The sequence below is a fragment of the Mesoplodon mirus genome (genome assembly GCF_964341445.2).
Source record: "Mesoplodon mirus genome assembly, chromosome: 12".
Lineage (NCBI taxonomy): Eukaryota > Metazoa > Chordata > Mammalia > Artiodactyla > Ziphiidae > Mesoplodon > Mesoplodon mirus.
Genome location: NC_138988.1, coordinates 31,770,823 through 31,791,823, shown reverse-complemented (window position 1 = coordinate 31,791,823; position 21,001 = coordinate 31,770,823). Strand labels below are relative to the sequence as shown.

At 37.4% G+C, this 21,001-nt stretch overlaps 1 protein-coding gene across 2 annotated transcripts in view; it reads right to left on the bottom strand.

Annotated features, from left to right (window-relative positions):
* DENND6A (DENN domain containing 6A) overlaps positions 1 to 21,001 on the bottom strand; it is a 52,979-nt gene that overhangs the window by 9,158 nt on the left and 22,820 nt on the right. Inside the window, exons 5-12 of one of the 2 annotated variants that reach the window (XM_082638762.1) lie at positions 20,645 to 20,725; positions 19,061 to 19,166; positions 18,374 to 18,453; positions 17,218 to 17,280; positions 16,368 to 16,423; positions 10,582 to 10,704; positions 10,000 to 10,095; positions 7,847 to 7,941 (exon numbers count right to left, since the gene is read on the bottom strand). In XM_082638762.1, the coding sequence (XP_082494888.1) occupies positions 7,847 to 7,941; positions 10,000 to 10,095; positions 10,582 to 10,704; positions 16,368 to 16,423; positions 17,218 to 17,280; positions 18,374 to 18,453; positions 19,061 to 19,166; positions 20,645 to 20,725 (700 nt within the window). The remainder of the gene's footprint in view (positions 1 to 7,846; positions 7,942 to 9,999; positions 10,096 to 10,581; positions 10,705 to 16,367; positions 16,424 to 17,217; positions 17,281 to 18,373; positions 18,454 to 19,060; positions 19,167 to 20,644; positions 20,726 to 21,001) is intronic. The other variant, XM_082638763.1, reaches the window with a different exon arrangement.

The following is a 21,001-nucleotide window of genomic DNA, read 5'->3' as shown; positions in this document are numbered from 1 at the left end:
TATTATTATTTTGGGCTGCGTTGGGTCTTCGTTGCTGCACGCAGGCTTTCTCTAGTTGCGGCGAGCAGAGGCTGCTCTTTGTTGTGGTGCACAGGCTTCTTACTGCAGTGGCTTCTCTTCTTGAGCAGCAGGGGCTCTAGGCGCGCAGGCTTCAGTAGTTGTGGTGCGCAGGCTCAGTAGTTGTGGTGCACGGGCTCTAGGCACGTGGGCTCAGTAGTTGTGGCTCACGGGCTCTAGAGCACAGGCTCAGTAGTTGTGGCACACAGGCTTTGTTGCTCTGCGGCATGTGGGATCTTCTCAGACCAGGTATCGAACCCGGGCCCCCTGCATTGGCAGGCGGATTCTTAACCACTGCGCCACCAGGGAAGTCCCCCACGTACTAATTCTTATGAGAATGTCTCTCATCTTGAATGTTATCTCGCGGTTTTGCTTTCCAGAGTTCAGAGTAGCTTTTCATCAGAAGATTTGTAAAACTTTTTTTTTCTTAAAGTGCAGAATTAATAAATATTTAACTATACAGATAACTAAATTCAAATCACTATCTGCCTCTGACTCTAAGAACCCAAAGAACATCACATGTCAAAACCACAACACTTTGAATAAGTCTGAATATTTCTGTGCCTACTTTCTGTTTCCTTCTGCTCTAGATCACAAAGGACTTGCAACTCCTGTATCCATCAATGCCATTTATTATATATTATTTCCTGAAATTCACTGTGCAGAGGAACCAAATATCAGGGAGGAGAATAATTCAACAGTAGGTTTCATATATTCTTTACATTCAATAAGTTCTAGGTAATAATGAAGATATATAGTGATCCATATCAGCTTTGTTTAAAAGGCAAAGACAAGAATACTACCTGCGCAGCAATCTTCACTCACACAATTCCCCTCTGATTCAAGGGACCTCATCAGGTGTAAGATGCATACCTAACCCTGAACCCTAACCCTAGCCACCATAATTCTTACACTGTAGTACATAATAGACATAAAGAAAACTAGTCATAAAGATACATTGTCTATTGCCAAAAAAAGTTAAATGGTATTTGTCAAATATGTCTGGAAAATAAAATAAAAATGCCAGAAAATGAACTGAAGTCCTACAATTACAGATGTTTATTTTAATTTAAAAATACTTATTCAGGGCTTCCCTGGTGGCACAGTGGCTGAGAGTCCGCCTGCTGATGCAGGGGACACAGGTTCGTGCCCCGGTCCAGGAAGATCCCACATGCCACAAAGCGGCTGGGCCCGTGAGCCATGGCCACTGAGCCTGCGCGTCCGGAGTCTGTGCTCCACAACGGAAGAGGCCACAACAGTGAGAGGCCCGCGTACCGCAAAAAAAAAAAAAAGCTTATTCAATGTCTGTTATGTACATGCACATAAGAGAGGGGTTTAACATTATTAAATTAATAATGTTCTGCACCTCTGCACATTTGCATAAGAATCTTCTACATTTAGGTCAAATGTTTTACCTTTGATTAAATGATCAAACCCAATTTCTGGTTAGAAATTCAGTTTATAATGTGATCCAATATACACTAGTAGAATTACTTTCTCTTTGAGGAATACTTGTTCAGTACCATTATCCTAGCATTACATTTCTTCATTTAGTAGGATTTGGGTGAACTAAAACTAAGTATAACCCATAAGAAGTAATCCCTTTATAGCACGAGGAATGATCCCTCTGCAGGGTTAAAACTATATATATATGTTTCTAATAAAGCTACGAACTTCTGGGCCCAGGAGAGCAAAATCTCAGTTCTGCTATGCCTTCCCTGCTGGTCCTACAGAACATACTTTTCCTGCAGTTTTACTGACCCTCTCAGATAGTCTTGAATTTTCAAAGCCAGGATCCTAGGCAGAGCTGTTGTGTTTCCTAACTTGTGTAGCATATGCAGTGGTCCTAGTCTTGAGATCAATGGGCAGAAAAGAAATATATCCCAAGATATATGCCCAGTACTCATAAATTAAAAGACAAATGGATTTTCATGAATGTGATACCAAAAACAGAGACAATAGAAGAAAATATTGATAAATTGGACTTCATCAAAATTAAAAACTTCTGTGCATCAAAGGATACTATCAAGGGCTTCCCTGGTAGCGCAGTGGTTGGGAGTCCGCCTGCCGATGCAGGGGACACGGGTTCGTGCCCCGGTCCGGGAAGATCCCACGTGCCGCGAAGCGGCTGGGCCCGTGAGCCATGGCCGCTGGGCCTGGGTGTCCGGGGCCTGTGCTCCGCAGTGGGAGAGGCCACAACAGTGAGAGGCCCGCGTACCGCAAAAAAAAAAAAAAAAAAAAAAAAAAAAGGATACTATCAAGAGAGTGAAAAGACAACCCACAGGAGAATATATTTACAAAGCATACATCTAATAAGGCATTAGTATCCAGAATATAAAGAACTACAACTCAACAAAAAAACCAACCCAATTAAAAAACAGGGGAAGTGGACTTCCCTGATGGTGCAGTGGTTAAGAATCTGCCTGCCAATGCAGGGGACATGGGTTTGATCCCTGGTCCGGGAAGATCCCACATGCCACAGAGCAACTAAGCCTGTACGCCACAACCGGCTGAGCCTGTGCTCTGGAGCCCACGAGCCACAACTACTGAGCCCACGTGCCACCACTACCGAAGCCCACACGCCTAGAGCCCGTGCTCCACAAGAGAAACCACCGCAATGAGAAGCCTGCGTACCGCAACGAAGAGTAGCCCCCGCTCACCACAACTAGAGAAAGCCCGTGCACAGCAATGAAAACCCAACAGAGCCAAAAATAAATAAATAAATTTTTTTAAAAAATGGGAAAAGGACTTGGAAAGACATTTCCCCAAAGGAGACATAGAAATGGCCAATGAGCACATGAAAAGATGTTCAACATTACTAATCATTAGGGAAATGTAAATCAAAACTACAATAAGATATCACCTTACACCCATTAGGCTACTATCAAGAAAACAGAAAATAACAAGTGTTGGTGAGGATGTGGAGAAATTGATACCCTGTGCACCACTGGTGAGAATGTAAAATGAAATGTATGGCAGTTCCTCAAAAAATTAAACATGATGACTATATGGTCCAGCAATTCCACTTTTAGGTATACAGTTGACCCTTGAACAACATGGGTTTGAACTGCCTGGGTCCACTTATACACAGATTTTTTTCTTTTTCTGATGAATATATATAGTACTACAAGATTTGCAGTTGGCTGAATCCACAGATGTGGGACTGTGGATACAAAGGGCCAACTATGGGAGTTGAACATCCTTGGATTTTGGTATCTGTGGCAGGTCTTGGACCCAATCCTCTGTTGATACCAAGGGATGACTATATACCCAAAAGAAGTGAAAGCAGGGACTGGAGATATTTGTACACCCATGTTCACAGTATTATTCACATAGCTAAAAGATGGAAACAAGCCAAGTATCCATCAACAGATGAATGGATAAGCAAAATGTGGTATATACATATGATGGAATATTTTTCAGCCTTAAAAAGGAAGGAAATTTTGACACATACTACAACATGGATGAACCTTGAGGACATTATGCTCAGTGAAATAAGCCAGCCACAAAAGGACAAGTAGGTAGGATTCCACTTACATGAGATATCCAGAATAGTCAGATTCACAGAGACAGAAAGTGGAATAGTAGTTGCCAAGGGGTGGCGGGGGGGCGATGTGGAATGAATAGGGAGCTACTGTGCAATAGTTTCAGTTCTGCAAAATGAAAAGAGTTCTGTGGGTAGATGGTGGTGATGGCAGCACAACCATGTCAATGTACTTACTGCCACTGAACTGTACACTTAAAAAATGATTAAGATGGTAAATTTTATGTTATGTATATTTTACCACAGCTTTTTTTAAAAAGGAATAAAATTCTAATACATGCTACAGCATGGATGAATCTTGAAAATGTTATGCTAAGTGAAATAAGCCAGACACTAAAGGAGAAATACTGTATGAGTCATAGAAACAGAAATTAGAATAGAGTTTACTAGGGGCTGGGAGATGAGAGGAATGGAGAGTTATTGTTTCATGGCTACAGATCTTCTGTTTGAGATGATGCAAAGTTCTGGAAATGGATAGGGGTGACGGTTGCACAACACTGTTAATGTACTTAATGCCACCGAATTGTACACTTCAAAATTGCTGGAATGGTAATTTTTATGTTATATATATTTTGCTATAATAAAAAAATTTTAAGGTAAGTGGGAAAAAGTATCATAAACATACTAAACTTAATGAAATTTTGCACGTCTGTTAAGACCTGTGCTCAAACACCACCATCCAGTCCCAGAAATAGGTGCTATAATCTTGCTCAAAATTATTTAAACACCCCTGGTGTCATTGTTCACAACGTATCACCTCTACTAATTGAACAAGGACCAAACTGAGGACACTGACACTCTCTACCATCCACTCCTCAATGACCACTAAGGATCTATAAAACATAATGTTTCCATACAACATCATCACTCTCCTATAGAAAAAGTGATACCTTTTTCTATATGATATGGTCCAAATACTCTGGTGACAGAAATAATCCAAGGGAACACAGCATCTCATCCCTAAAATAGGCTGCTTAAAATAAAGTGTAATTAATATTCCATATATGCCCTTATGCCCATTTTGAAAAATAAACTCAAGAAGTGTCCCCTCCCCTCCCTTAGTCCTAGGTCCTACTTTTAAATGGTAACTTCACCTGTCTGAAGAGGATTCTCAGAGCAGCAAAAATATTAGCTGTCAAGACATCACAAGAAAAGAATATCCCTCATGGATAAAGATGTAAAAATCCTCAAAAAAAAATTAGCAAACTAATAATAAGAATAATAATAAAGGACTATACACCATAACCAAAAGGGATTTATTTAAGGAATGTAAGGTCGGTTTAACATAAAAAATCAATTAATTTAGTATACTGTATTAATAAAGGACAAAAAGTACATGATGATCTCCACAGATACAGAAAAAGCATTTAACAAAATTCAACACCAATTCATTATAATCTTTTTCAACAAACTAGGAACAGAGGGCTACTTCCTCAACTTGATAAAGGACATCTATGGAAAACTACATCTAACATCATAATTAGTCCTGTATATTGAAAACTACAAAACATTGCTGAGAAAAATTAGAGAAGATATAAACAATGGAAAGACATTCCAAGTTCCTGGAATGGAAGACTCAGTATTTTTGAGATGGCAATTCTCCTCCAAACTGATTACATATTCCCTATGTAATCAACACAATCCCTAACAAAATCCCAGTTAGCTTTTTTGTTTTCTGCCCATTTGACAAAAATTGGCAAAGTAATCCTAAAATTTATATGGAAATGCAAAACACCCAGAATAGCCAAAACTATTTTGAAAAAGAACAATAGAGCTGGAAGACATATTTCCTGTTTTCAAAACTTACTATAAAATTACAGTAATCAAGAGGTTGTACTGGTATAAAGATAAGACACTGATCTATAGATCAATGCAACAGAAACAAGAGTCCAGAAATAAACCCTTAGATTTATGGCCAACTGATTTTCCAAAAAGGTATCAATGCAATTCAATGGCAAAAGGATAGTCTTTTCAAAAAATGATGCTAAGACAACTGAATATCAACATGCAAAAAAAGATGATTTTATAACCTTACCTCACATCATAAACAAAAATTAACTCCAAGTAGTTCCTAAATGTAAGTGCTAACACAATAAAATTTTTAGAAGAAAACATAGAAGAAAATCTTTGTGACCTTGGGTTAGGCAACAAGTTCTTAGATAAACATCAAAAGCCTAATTCATAAAATAAAAAAATTGATAAACTAGACTTCATCAAAATTAAGTACTTTTGCACTTCAAAAGACATCCTTAAGAAAACAAAAAAGAGGGCTTCCATGGTGGCGCAGTGGTTAAGAGTCCGCCTGCCAATGCAGTGCACACGGGTTTGAGCCCTGGTCCGGGAGGGTCCCACATGCTGCAGAGCAGCTAAGCCCGTGCACCACAACTACCGAAGCCCGCACACCTAGAGCCCGTGCTCAGCAACAAGAGAAGCCACCACAATGAGAAGCCCGCACACCGCAACAAAGAGTAGTCCCCGCTCGCTGTAACTAAAGAAAGCCCGCATGCAGCAACAAAGACCCAATGCAGCCAAAAATGAATGAATTAATTAATTTTAAAGAAACAAAAAGAGAAGTCAAATACTGTGAGAAAATATCTGCAAATCATATATCTGAAAACAAACTTGTGTCCAAAATAAAGACCTCGTACAACAAAATAATAAGACAAATAACCTAATTTTAAAATGGACAAAAGATTTAAATCAACATTTCATAAAAGAAGATACACAAATGACTAATAAGTAGATGAAAAGATGCTCAACATCATTAGTCAATAAGAAAAAGCAAATTAAAACCTGCATTTTAAACCCACTAGAATGGTTATAATGAAAAAAAGAGACCATATCAAATGTTGGCAGGGATGTGAGGAAACAGGAACCCTCATACACTGCTGGTAAGAATGTAAAATAGTGGGTCACTTCGGAAAACAGTTTGGCAGTTTCTTAAAAAGTTAAACAGACTTATCAACCCATGCTACTTTACCAGTGATCTTTGCAAAAGTTCCTCTACTTACATCCCCAACAGAAAGCCTTTTCTTATTGGAAAAAGACAATAAACAGTAGTCTACTATATTACGATTAATCAAATAGTTTAGATTAATAGGAAAAAACCAAGAAAGTAAATGTCAAGATTAAATTAAGATTAAAAAAAAAACCTTTCCATATCTTCTCATAGATGAGACTCTAGTGACTGCTGTGCTCTGAATTATCAGACAGAACACTAACGAAAGGCAAGGGATCATGATATTTACAGAGTGCCCTAAGTCAGACACTGTGTTCAATCCTCCCAGCAGACAAAGAATTGCAGGCTTAAAGAGGCTGTTCTGCCTAAGGTCACATAGATCTGACGGCCAAGGTAAAGCCCTTTGCCCTTTCCTCTATTTCATAAGGTTTCTAAGGATTCCAGTCTAAGATTGAGTCTAATATTTGTAAATAATATGATTTAAAATGTTATTCCCTAATATGTCATCTAGATTTATTTATATTCCAGAAGGGATATTTTATAAAATAATCATATTAAATAATGTCTTAAATATAACACCCATGTACACCAAAGGAAAAGTCTTTAAAAGTAACATATCATAAAGTTATTAGAAATATTTTAGATAGCTCACGTCTCAACTATTTCCATGGAAAATTCAGGAATGCCCAGTGAGAAAATGTCAGAGGTACCATTAAATTGTCATCCAGGTTAACAAAATTGCCAACTTCAGAATTCATTTACTCATTTAGTAAACATTCATTAAACAGCTACCATGAACAAGGTACTACATGTCTTTTTTCAAGGAAAGCACGGCCTTTTGACCACTTCCTTAATCAATACCAGTGCCACAGAAATGTATAATTCTTGTTTGGAGTTCTAGTTGAGAATTTTGTGTCAAATTGATTAATTCGAACTTTCTATAAGGTTTTATTCAAGCAGTGTTGGAAAATCCTGTTTAATTGGGCTTATACATATACAAAAAGTAGCTCAAATTTTTGAGGTTTCATGAAACCTCAAAATAATTCAATGTTTAAAACATTGTAGGTGCATTTTTTTGGTAGGTGGACACGATGGGTTATACATATAAGAATCTGTATATTTTAGCTGGAAGTTATGCTGTTCTCCAAAGGCTTTTATTCAAGTTGCCTCAAAGAAGGTTGCCATCAACATAATTAAAAAGTAATGAAGCAGTGAAAACAAAGGAAGAAATAAACCTGCTCATCCACCTTACATACTAAAACGAGAACACCAAGTTTATACTTTACCTGCAGGTTTAAGGTCTCCTATCCGAATAATGTGTGGCCAGTGCTGGAGTGTTTTTGCAAAAAAAGGGTTGGTTACTCCTAATATGACTGAGGGCCTACATTAAAACAAAACAAAACAAAACCGAAGTGAGGAAAAAATGAATGTTCCATCAGTTTACAATTTATTTTGAGTGAACTACTGTTTACTCAAAGATTACTAAAATAATCTTTTCCTTCATTGGTACCACATATCAACTACATTCCAGGCACCATTTTTAGCACTAGGTATATAAAGATGAAAAGACATGGTCTTTCTAAAAGTACACAGGAAAAGCGGTATACATAACCAATTATGATACCAGAAATTAGAATACAGTGAAGGTGGTATAAAATGTACAATTATTACAGAGGAGAAACTATGTCTACCAGGGGATTAAAGGACAGACTCACCAAAGAGATGACATTTGCACAAAGATATGAAAGATGAATAGGAGGTTTTTTTTGAAGGATAGTTGATATATAACATGATATAAGTTATGAACAGGAGTCTTTTGCCAGGTGGATAACCGAAGAAAATGTGATGCAGGAGAATGAATAGTATGTGCAAAGCAATGAAGTGAGATCAAAGTCTGTTTGTAAAACTACATATAGTTCAGCATTCCTAGAGCACAAAGCAGGAAGAATGAATACTCAGAAATGAAAGCAGATGGGCAGATGCTGGCCAGATCATTCAGTACCAACTTAATATGCTAAGAAATTCAGATGTTATCTTGTAGGCAAACAGAAGCTACTAGAGAACTGAGTGGAGGAATGTTACATGAACAAAAATGTACTTATTAGAAAGATCACTCTGGGGGAAATTTGAAAGATGCTCTGCAAAAAGGGGAAGAGGTTTGGGAAAAGCAACAGCAAATACAAGAAAGACTGGAGGTAGTAAGACTAGGAAGAGAGCTCTGGAAAGAAGATAACAAATGTTATGAGAGATATTTTAGGATGTTGAATTGACAGAATTTGGTAAAACTTCAGGTGGAGCACATTAAGAATGAGAAATTTATGACAATTTAGGTTTTTGATAACTAAGTGAAAAGAAGCACCATTCCTGAAGTAGGAAGAGGCATGGAACTAGGGAAGAAAAGAAGGAGACAAAAAGAATTCAGTTTGAACATGTTTAGTTTTGGGTGCCATTAAAATGTCCAGGTGGCAATACGATAAAAAAACAACAACAAAAACCTGGACAGAGGTCGAGACCTTGCAAAGATTTCAACTAGGAAGATAAATTTCAGTCAGCAGTATATAGGTGTTAACAGAGACCGTGGGTACAGATAAGACTGTACGGAAAGAAATATCAGTCTGAAATCAGAACCCAGAACACAATACTGGAGAACACCAACATTTAAGGGGTTGGCAGAGAAAAAGAAGTCTGCACAGGAGACTGAGATGCACCACCAGACAGCCAGGTGAGACGGTACCAAAGATTAAAATGTTTTCAACGTCAATAGAGTAAGTGTTACAAGAAAGGGAAGGCAGGAAAAACAGGGGAATAACGTGCCCACAGGTTCAAGGCAGTGAGAAAGGTCTTGATGACTTTGGCAAGAACTTCAGCGGAGATAAAGAAATCAACCTGCAATGAACGGAGAAGCAACCAGGAAACCAAGAAGTGGAGAGGGTAAATGGAAATTTTTGTTGTTATTCTAGAAACTTAGCTATGAAAAGAAGGTGAACAACAGAGCAGGAACTAAAGGGGAAAGGTAAGATATTTTTTCCCCTTTTACAGATTGGGAAGAAATTTTATATGTTTATATGCTGATTCAATGAAGAGGGAGAAGGAAAAGGAAGTTATAGAGCAAGAAGAGACAACTGATGCTATAAGGGGTCCTGAAGTAGAGAACGAAGATAGAAGTAAAAGTAGTCAGATAGCTATTAAATTAGAGGGATTAGCTATTAATTAGTGGAAGACAATATAGCTTCCACTAACAAATAAGATCACTCAAAGAAAATAGGATAATGACTCTTGAAATGTGAAATTATTACCAGCAGCTCCTCAAAACTTCCTTTATAAAATCAATCTGCCAATAAGTTCAAAATTTAAACTTTTCAATTATTACCAAAAATAATTCGACATAATTTGGTTATAAAGGTTATACTTGGTAATACAAGTTATTTTGTTTACTCACGGGGCTTGAGTACGGGTGGTATATTCTTTGAATTCACTATCATGAATAGTGAAATAAGGTCGGAAATCACTGAAGTACTTTAATGGAGAAATACAGCTGTAGAGCAAGAATAACATGTAAAACAAAGGACAGAAATTAAAGGCCCTACTCAATAACTATAAAACATCTATACACAGAGTTTACCCCAGTGGGATCATCTATCTATAACTCATTTCAGGAAACTAGAAAGACCAATGGAAAAATGTAATGTAGATGGCATACCAAAAACACACTGGATTTGGGGCAGAAGATGGGGTGAAATTCTGGCTCTATCATTCATTAGCTACATGTCTTTTACTAGACACTGACCATTCATGCAACTGATTTTTATCAGGTGCTAACTTTATGTAAGTGAATGAATGTGCTTATTACCCAGAAAATCAAAAACATGGAATCTGAATTAATTTTCTCATCAATAAATGGTGCTATAATGAGCACTACCTTCTTACAGGATTATTGTGTAGATCAATGCAATGAGTGTGCAAACATATCACAGGTGGTAAACTGTTGCAACTATCACCATGAGGAACCAAATATACTCACTTAACAAGTGCCAATACAGTCTCTGACGACTCTGATGGTGACGGTGCCATGACCACGAGGGGCTCACCCAACAGCACCAGCTCCCAAAGCATCTGACTATGAAGGAAAACTGGGCAGAAACACCTGAAAGGTGTTTACGCAGCAGAGACACTGTTATTTATCCATCCCTGTTTTTTTTAAGTTCCCATATAATCATTCTAAAAACTTCACATTGATACAATTCTTCCAGCTATGTGTACCTTGACCTGACATACAAATTCATTTAGAATATGGTGATGCAGACTTCCCTGGTGGCGCAGTGGTTAAGAATCCGCCTCCCAATGCAGGGGACACGGGTTCGAGCCCTGGTCCGGGAAGATCCCACATGCCGCAGAGCAACTAAGTCCGTGCTCCACAACTACTGAGCCTGCGTTCTAGAGCCCGTGAGCCACAACTACTGTAAGCCCATGCGCCTACAGCCCGAGCTCCGCAACAAGAGAAGCCACCACAATGAGAAGCCCGCGCATTGCAACAAAGAGTAGCCCCCGCTCACTGCAACTAAACAAAGCCCACATACAGCAACGAAGAACCAACGCGGGCAAAAAAAAAAAAAAAAAAAGAATATGGTGATGCACATAGATATAAGTTCCTTTTATCCACACAAAAATATATAGCAATTTTACTTGTTCCAATTTTACAAAATTAAATATAATATATTAACACACAGAATGGCTAACAAACGATAAAAGCATATAAAATAATTATTAAATTATGGTACCATATAGTACATCTAGTTTATCAATATTGCTGTCACATTTGAATTTCTATTCTATTTTGAAGGAAACAAGAAAAATTAATTTTCCAAAGGATGTTTACTGGATGTACTTAATTTCAAAGCCAATGCTTTCAATATTAAAGAATGAGGAAAACAAATCACAAGGAGGTGTTCTAACGCCAAACAACAGAATGCTTTCCTAAGCAGATCCTCCCCCTACAGAAATGTTGCATATTTTTACAGTAGCCGTGGAATTAAGCAGAAGCCTATAGGACAAAACTCTGGTACATTACCTAGCCTAAGTTAATTTGATAACTTTTACTTATTTAGTAATTTCCTCCTAGTAGGGTCAAAATTTTTCCTAGTAGATTAGAGGGGGAAAAAACTACGTTATCTATTTATAAAAATCATAACCAAAAAAAAAATCATAACCAAAGGACTTTCCTGGTGGCACAGTGGTTAAGACTCCATGCTCCCAATGCAGGGGGCCCGGGTTCAACCCCTGGTCAGGGAACTAGATCCCACATGCGTGCTGCAACTAAGAGTTCACATGCCACAACTAAGGAACTGGCAAGCCGCAACAAAGGAGCCCGCTGGCCGCAACTAAGGAGCACACGTGCTGCAGCTAAGGAGGCTGCCTGCTGCAACTAAGATCTGGTGCAACCAAATAAATAAAGTAAATGTTAAAAAAAAAAAGTAACCAATCTACCTACCTGAAAACATACACACACAAGAAAGAAAAGAAAAAATACAAGTAACTTTTAAGTGTAAAAATATGAAACAAATCTGTGAGATGGAAATCAAGGAAAGTTCATTTTAACTATTCAAAGGCAAGAAGAGAAATGTGAAGGAAGGGCAAAAAAACAAAAATAAAAACAATAAACAGTTCAAGGATAAGGCAAAGGGACTCTTCCTCCTTCCTTCCTAAACAATTCAATCCTGCAGCAAAACACAGTGCATGGTAGGCATCTCTGCCAGGAGGGAAAGAAAGCCCTTTGGCCTGAAGAGCGTATCAGGGCTTGTGTGAGATAAGGCAGACATCCATGTGGAGGGGGTGGCTTGTTGTGGGGGTGTTGGAACCCTAATGTAGTGAGAAAGGTGTGCATGTGTGGAGGTGATCTGATTTGGAGTGACACAGCCCAGGAATTGTGAGGGGCATGGAGGGGCAGCAGGTGCAGAGGGTCAGAGCCAGAGTGGGCTGAGAAGGCTGTCCATGGTGGGGTGTCGGAGCAGAGGAATGAGGGTGAACGTATGGAGGGGTGGCCTGCAGTAAGGTGTAGAAGCACAAGTAGGGAAAGGAGGGATACATGTGGGGGCTGGCTTGGCATTGGGAGTCAGAGCACAACAGGGTGAGGATGGCATCCACATAGAGAGGTGGCCTAACGTGGGGTATAGAAGCCTGACTGGGGCAAGAGGGAAACCACGTGGGGGGTCAATCAGGCATGGAACAGGGCCTAAGCAGGGTAAGGAGGGTGTCCATGAAGAAGAGCAGCCAGGTGGGCAGTTTCAGAGCCCAAGAAGGATAAGAAAGGCATTTCCTCAGAGGAGAAGGTTGCACCAGAGACGCGAGATTGGTTACTAACATGGAACCGATCAAATAAGTAAATGAATCAAGGATAATAGGATGTAGCTCCTCTGTCAGAGAAAAGAAATACAAATATGAAAAGGGAAAAAAGTAGAGTGAACCCTGTCATGTTGCACCGGAATTAGGGGTATTGGTGTGACTTTATAGTTTTCAATATACATGGATATAGAAATAAATATGTATGTAAAAGTGTTTAAATACTATATATGAGTGTGTATGTATACATGCATTTACAGACACATATTTTCCTTAGCTCTGTCCACTGAGAGGGATATTCCCTTAGCAAGGAGCACAACTAGTGCCCAGATCTTGACTCCTAAATCCTATTCTCTACTAAGTAGCTGATTCCAGGGCTGGGGAAGAGAAAATACAAGATAATCTTGGAACCCAACAGAACTGAAAACATATGTCCACACAAAGGCTTATATACAAATGTTCACAACAGCATTATACATAACAGCCAAAAAGTGGAAACCATCCAAATGTCCTTCAATGGATTAATGTATGTGGTATATCCATACAATGGAATACTATTCAGCCATAAAAAGAATGAAGTAATGATTCATGTTACTGCATGGATAAACCATGAAAATAATATGCTCAGTGAAAGAAGGCAGACACAAAAGGTCACATATTGTATGACTCTATCCATATGATATGTCCAGAATAGACAAATCAAAAGAGACAAAGTGGATTAGTGGTTACTAGGGGCTGCAGGGAAGAGGCCACGGGGACTAACTGCTAATGGGGTACAGGGTTACTTTTTGAGTGATGAAAATGCTCTGGAACTAGACAGTAGTAATGGTTGCACAACTCTGTGAATATATTAAAAACAAATGAATTGTATACTTTGAAAGAGTGAATATTATGTATATATGAATTATATACCAATTTTTTTAGTTAGGAAAAAAAAAGATAAGCCTGGAACAAACAAGTTAGTGTTTCAAGAATGAAAAGGATATGACAAAAAAAGAAAAACAGAGGCCAGCTTGAAATGGATTCTCACTGGCCAAACTGGGGACAATTTGAACATCAAAACCGATGAAAATAATGGATTTTAATAACCTGTTGAATAAAACAAGAAACCAAAAATCCATACAGATATACATACATGGTGCAATGTTTTAAAATATTTCTACAGATTCTTTGACACTCCTTTTAAAGCACTGAGCCAATTTCTTGCCCTCTTAGGTGGGCTGGGTTAGTGGCTTACACTTAATGAAGAGTAAATTAAAGAAATAATATACAACTTTTTTTTCAATAATCGTTGAACAAATGAACCTTTAATAGCAGTTACACCATTGAGGTGTCCAGATCCAACATCGAGGTCATAAACCCTATTGACAATATGGACTCTAGCATAGGATTGCGCTGTTATCCCTAGGGTAACTTGTTCCATTGATCAATTTTTGGATCAATAAGTGATATTATGCTTTGGCTAGTGGGCCTAAGCTTTAATCACTCGGAGGTTTTTTTGTGCTCCGAGGTCACCCCAACCGTGTGGCATGTGGGATCTTAGTTCCCCGACCAAGGATCAAACCCACGCCCCATACAGTGGAAGTGCAGAGTCCTAACCACTCGACTTCCAGGTAAGTCCCAATAATATACAACTTTGAAGCCTGAGTCATAAAAGACATTGTGACTTCAGCTTTCTCTCAGATCACCTGCTGAATGCTGTGAGAACATTTAAGCAGCCCTTTGGAAACGTCCACATGGCTGGAAATGAAGGTCTCCTGCCAACAGTCACAAGGAACTGTGACCATCAGCCAACAGCCAAAGTAGCTTTCTAGGGAAGAAGACCCTCCAGCCCCACTTGTCCAACTGACTAAAACCTCAGCTGACATCTTGACTGAAACCTCACAAGAGATCTAGAACTAGAACCATCCAACTGAGCAGTCCCCAGATTCCTAACTCTCAGAAACTGTGTGAAATAATGTTTGTTCTTTCAAACGTGTAAGTATTGGGGTAACTTATTACACAACAATAAATAAATAATATACATAGTTTCAACATATCTCCTCACAAAATATTTAACTACAAAAGGAAAAAGAATAATTATCAATGGAGAGGCTTGGAGAACACCACACTAATAAAGAGACCAAAGTGAACATTATCAGCAATGAGGCAAGCCAACCTTGTGTGCTACGTCCTGGCCAAAGATACAGAGCCTGAATCTTATCATGAGTAAATCCCAGACAAACCTAAGCTGAGGGATTTCCTGTAAAATAACTGTCCTGTAATCCACAAGAATGTCAGGGCCATGAAAGGAAGACTGAGGAGCTATTCCAGACTGAGACTAAACAACCATGACATCTAAATGCAACAGACGGTTCTGAACTAGATATTATTGTGACAACTGGACACATTGGAATGTGGTCTTAGTATTAGATGGTATTAATTTATCAATGTTAATTTCCCAATTTTTATGGTCGCATTGAGTCCTTACTTGTAGGAAACAGACACCAAAGTATTAAGGGAAGATGGGGCATCAGGTCTCCAACTTACCATCAAATGGTTCTAGGAAAAAAAAGTTTACTGTACTGACCACTTTTCTGTAAATCTGTGATTGTTTCAAAATTTTATATAGATACATAAATTTTATATAAATAATTATATATGTAAAATTTTGAAATAATCACAAATTTACAGAAAAGTGATCAGTACAGTATATATGTATAATTTTTAATATGTAATTTATATATATTATATATGTATATTTATAATTTTAAAATAAGCAAAGGAAAAATGGAAAAGACCTATATGGAAACATCTGACCAACTGACTTTAATAGTGGGATGCCCTTAAGGCATCAAAGTTGCAAATTAGTTTTTCTCTTAAGTATAGTAATGTTATCTGCAAGGGCACAAACAGATAGGAAGTACAATTACAAGATGAAGCATTCTCTGAAACCTCTGTATTACACTAGTAATATCTGTTACACAAAGTAGTTTTTACTAGGGGGAGGTAAGTATTAAATATTCAAGAAAGGAAACCTTTAATAGATATTGGTGGTATGCATCAAATTAACGGCAGTGTAGAATTACTAAAAGGAGGTGTTTGTAGGGAAATCACAGTCTTCTTTTAGCACCACTTTTATATTCCCATTCTGGAGTATCATGCTTTATGCTCTCAACCCACTCCCCCCAACTCCCCTAAAAAGGCCATCCCTAGAAAAAAAAATTATTTATTTACCATTCTCACACTAAACCAAACAAAAATAATTTGTGTCTACCATGTAATACCCAATCCATATCCAAATTTCCCAAGTAGTCAAAGCAACTGACATGCAGTCAGGGATGAACCACTGATGTACAACATGTGAAACATGACTATTTTCTTCCAGTTTTTTCCACATTTTATATAGGAATATTCACTTTCTAAAGAAATTAACAACAATATCATAAAGCAAATGAGACAAGGCAGTTAACAAAATTTTTTAGTCTTTACCTGAAAAGATCCACCTCATGAACAGTAGGTAAAATAACAGATATATGTGTGTCTCCCTAAGAGATAAAAAAGAAAAAAAAATAGACAAGATGTCACCAAAATTGCCAGAAACTGACTTTTATAATATGCCTATCTATCTCATAATCAATCAGCCATGTTTCCCTGTCTTCTAAGAGTCTCTTCCTCCAGAAGCAGCTACAAAGAGAATGGGTCTTAACAGTCTCCCCTAACACAGCAGGTCAAAGACAACATAGATTCCACTGATAAAACATTAATCCAGTGGTCAGATGTCAGATAATACCATAATACCAGTTGATATATATAACAGGCAAAATTTATTTTCCTATTGCTCTCCATTTTTATTTAATTCAAAGGACAATGGGAGTGCTAATATACCAGTTAAATCATTTCAAATGAAAAATTCATTCCCACTCACGAACAAATGTAACTTTGGGAAAAATGAAGGGCAATTATAACTATAGAATCCTTTTGATTAAGTTTCCTAAAAACAGAAGTCTGTTGACCACTCTTCTGAGATAAGAGGTTTTGTTAGAATTAAACCTTGTTTAATCTTTTTCAAAAGATAATTTTCTCCTTGTCCTCACAATTACAATATAAATTCTGAGTTCTCCAGTGTCTACTAGAGAAAGAACAAGAAAAAAAAATCAGAAGATAGGAAGTTTTTTTTTGATAGGAAGCTTATTATCAATTCATTAAAAATTATTTAATGGGATATTTCAGTGATATTCAGTAATGTATCATAAACCCAAGAAACTCTACATTTGCTCGTTTAAAATTTCTGTTAAAGAGACTATATATGCTGGATTATTCTACCACAGTAGCACACTACCTGCTGAGTTAACTGCACTATTTGAGTTGTCCCAGGCTTGTCATGACATGTGGGAATCCGTACCTAAAAGAGAAGAAATTAACTTTGGCTACAAAAGAATGACCTTTCTATAACTTGCGAGTCCTGCTACAATGAGGGATCAGAAGCACTCTATCCTGATGCTAAAAAGGTTCACTCAACAACGCCTAAAAAGCCATAAAGACAAAACACTTATGTCAGATTAAAAACTAAAGTCATATTTATTTTTAGTCACAACAGAAGGTAAGTGAACCAAGGTCTCCACATTCTCATACACACAGAAATCACTAACCCACTGAGAAGCAAATGTGCTGAAAAACAGAAAAGGACATCAACTACATACCACTTCCTGTTTATTGTTCCAATCCTTGCTTCATTAATATACACACACCCAAACACACCCTCTCAAGCTTGCCAAACTATGGGATAAATCTCACAGGGAACCATGAGAACTCTCAACGCAGACCTACTTTTGATGATTTCCCATGGAAAAAACAGAACAGAGGTCCTACAGAAATGAGCACATCTACAGAGAGAACATTGCCAAAAATAAGTTCAACTTGAAAATGAATTGCAAAAGCACTTACAGCACATTCATACAAAGCCTGAGAGCAAAATGCTAATTCACTGTATTAAAAAAAAACCTTAGTAGAGAAAAATACCCTGGGATGGACATGTTGGTCTGAAATTACGCATTAAAAAGATCACTTAAGACTAAGAAACAATGACCTGCTGTATTAAAAAAAAAAAAAAAAAAAGACTAAGAACCAATGGCTTTCCTAATTTCTTTTAAATTTTACTAACTCATACTCAGTTCCACAAGTGTTCTGCAATACCATCCATTTCTGGAGGGCCATGAAGTTGCACAATTCTAGGAGGCGGCATTTACATTCACATGCATTGTATAAGAATGACAGCATCATGTAAACTCCACAGGATGAAAACGGGACTGGCGACCCCTGGAGTTGTGTGACTAATGGTTCTGTGCAGCAGGATAAATTGCGGAATCTTTGTAACTCCTCACATCAATGCCAAGTGAAAGCAACAACAGGACTGAATGTTATTAGGAAGTTAAAAAGCAAAATTCATGTGTGAGCTTCCTAAAAAAGGAGACAAATGAAATATAAGCTATTATTACCTTCATTACTACCCCCATAATAGGCAGATGTAATGTTTTCCCTGGCATTGGTGCAGGCCATCGATCAACATCATTACAAGCTGAAAAATATGGTAAAATATTTCTTTAGTGTAAGTGGAAAGACTAAAATATTAAGAATGGAACATTAGAAGTTAGAACTCCACTTTCTGCTTTCTATATAGAAGAAAAAATACACTGGGAAGGATGGAAGATAAAAGGCAAAAGTACTGAAAATATCTTATATTTCACCAGATATACACCTATGTTCTAGGATATAAATTGGTTAATACATGTTTTGAAAGCAACAGAATAACAGGTTTAAAGGGAGTTTTCCTACTCATTTATTACTACTAAAATTAGCTACAAAAGCAGAACACCTAGCAGATGTCTTCTCTGTGTATTGAGGGACATAAGGATTTCTGTTCAACAGTACTCTGAGCATCAGCATTGGCAACTCAATATTTGTTTATTATTATCCTAAAAAATAGGCATCATCCGTGTTGCAAAAGGAGAAATAAAAGATAGGATCTTTGGTGTTTGTAGGTAAATATGCCAGAAGAATTGTTTTACCTCTCTCTCCTACCATATAGTCCTTAAAATTCTTAACTAATTTTTTTTCATTCATTTCCAGTAAAAAATTTAAAACTCCTTCATAAAGGTACCTAACTCACACAATGTTTAACTTACCTGCTTCCAAATAAGGTTCATTCTTTTCAAAATACTCTGGTGCTATCTGTTTGAGCACAGTGTGAAAAAAATGAATATAAGGTAGTTTGCTGATCAAAACCAAGGACTGGAGGGAAAAAAGAAACAATGTTTAATTTCTTAATGATTATAATTTAAGTTTGCCATTTCTTATATAATCAATTACTAACAAGCCAAATTCAGCAAAAAGTGTGGATTTTAAAATAAAAAGGCTTTTACAGTAGATGGTTAAAAGAAACATAAAACTATAGTGGCAGAACACCAAAAGTTTAACCTTATTCCTACATTTTAAGAGCATAAAGACACATTCACAGATTTTCCTGCTGTGCAGGAAAAAGAATTTCCTATAAACAAACTAATGTCATGGATAATTCCAAAGCCTAGCTACTACTGTTGTCAGCAAAGCAATATTAGGAATTATCCAGGTAAACTCTTCCTAAAAGGAAAGCACAAATTGTGATGCTTTTTCAAACTAAGACCTATGACTGTTATATTTTAGAGTTCAATGGTTTTAGGCACATTCTTAGAAATTTTGACTTTATAGTTTGTGACCACTTCAGATATAGATTATGCTGACTTTTTAAAAATCTATTTTCTTGAAAACTACTTTTTATCTTTCCATTAAGCATCAATTAGTGGTCAGGGCATGTTCTGGTTACAAAAGGTAAAAGAGTGTCCCTGTTAGCTGGGATTAAATTGGAATTAATTGATATTTATATATATATATATCTTTAGAAACAAAAAGATTGTACATTTAGAGTGGGAACAATAATGACTAAGATGTTGATAAAGTATATTTACTAGTTCTTCAAAAAAAAGATATTGCAGGCTTTTATTAGCTGTAAATATGTTACAATCTGTTTATTCTTTCCCTTATTCTAAAATGTGAAAATTAAACAGATTCTTCTGAGTTTTGACAGTTTCATACAATAACTGTAACTTACTGTCAGGAATCTAGTACAGAGATAGCAGGAAGACAAAATTCAATAGCAGTTAAAATTCTAGGGACTTCCCTTGTGGCGCAGTGGTTAAGAATCCGCCTGCCAACGCAGGGAACACGGGTTCAATCCCTGGTCCGGGAAGATCCCACATGCCGCGGAGCAACTAAGCCCACGTGCCACAACTACTGAGCCTGCACTCTAGAGCCTGCGAGCCATAACTACTGAGCCCGCACACCCTTGAGTCTGCACGCCGCAACTACTGAGCCCACACGCCACAACTACTGAAGCCCGTGCGCTCTAGGGTCCACGTGCTGCAAATACTGAGCCCACGTGCCTAGAGACCGTGCTCCAAGAGAAGCCACCAAAATGAGAAGCTCACGCACCGCAACAAAGAGTAGCCCCCACTCGCCCCAACTAGAGAAAGCCCGCATGCAGCGACAATGACCCAATGCAGCCAAAAAAAACTAAGGACAGGTGTCTACAGTCTAAAAAAAAAAGATAAAATATAAATTCTGTATGTTTAAAGATAAAATATCAAACACTTTAAAGACTGTTCATTCTAATAATTTCTATTCTTCTAACCACAATGTAAAAATATTTTTCTATTAATGTATATGAAAATTACCTTCTGAAAGTAGCCTCTTTTTAGAGTTTTGTCTCGAACTTGTCGAAAATACACATATCCATAAAAATAGGCAGGATCCTTCTATAAAAGAAGTGACAAATCAAAATATATATATATATATAGCCATCCTTTCTTATTAAAAGCAGGTTCCTTTATAAACTTGAACTGAGATATGAGGTACACACAAAGAGCTAGTTATGCTTTTCCACCAATGCAAACAACAATCATGACAATAACTGGCAGATAAAAACCTGCTAACTTGCCACAGATGAAATAATCATAACTAAAGTACTAAGGTCAGATTTTACCCCCTATAACTTACTCTGTTTATGTTCTTTATTCATATCTGTGGTAGTT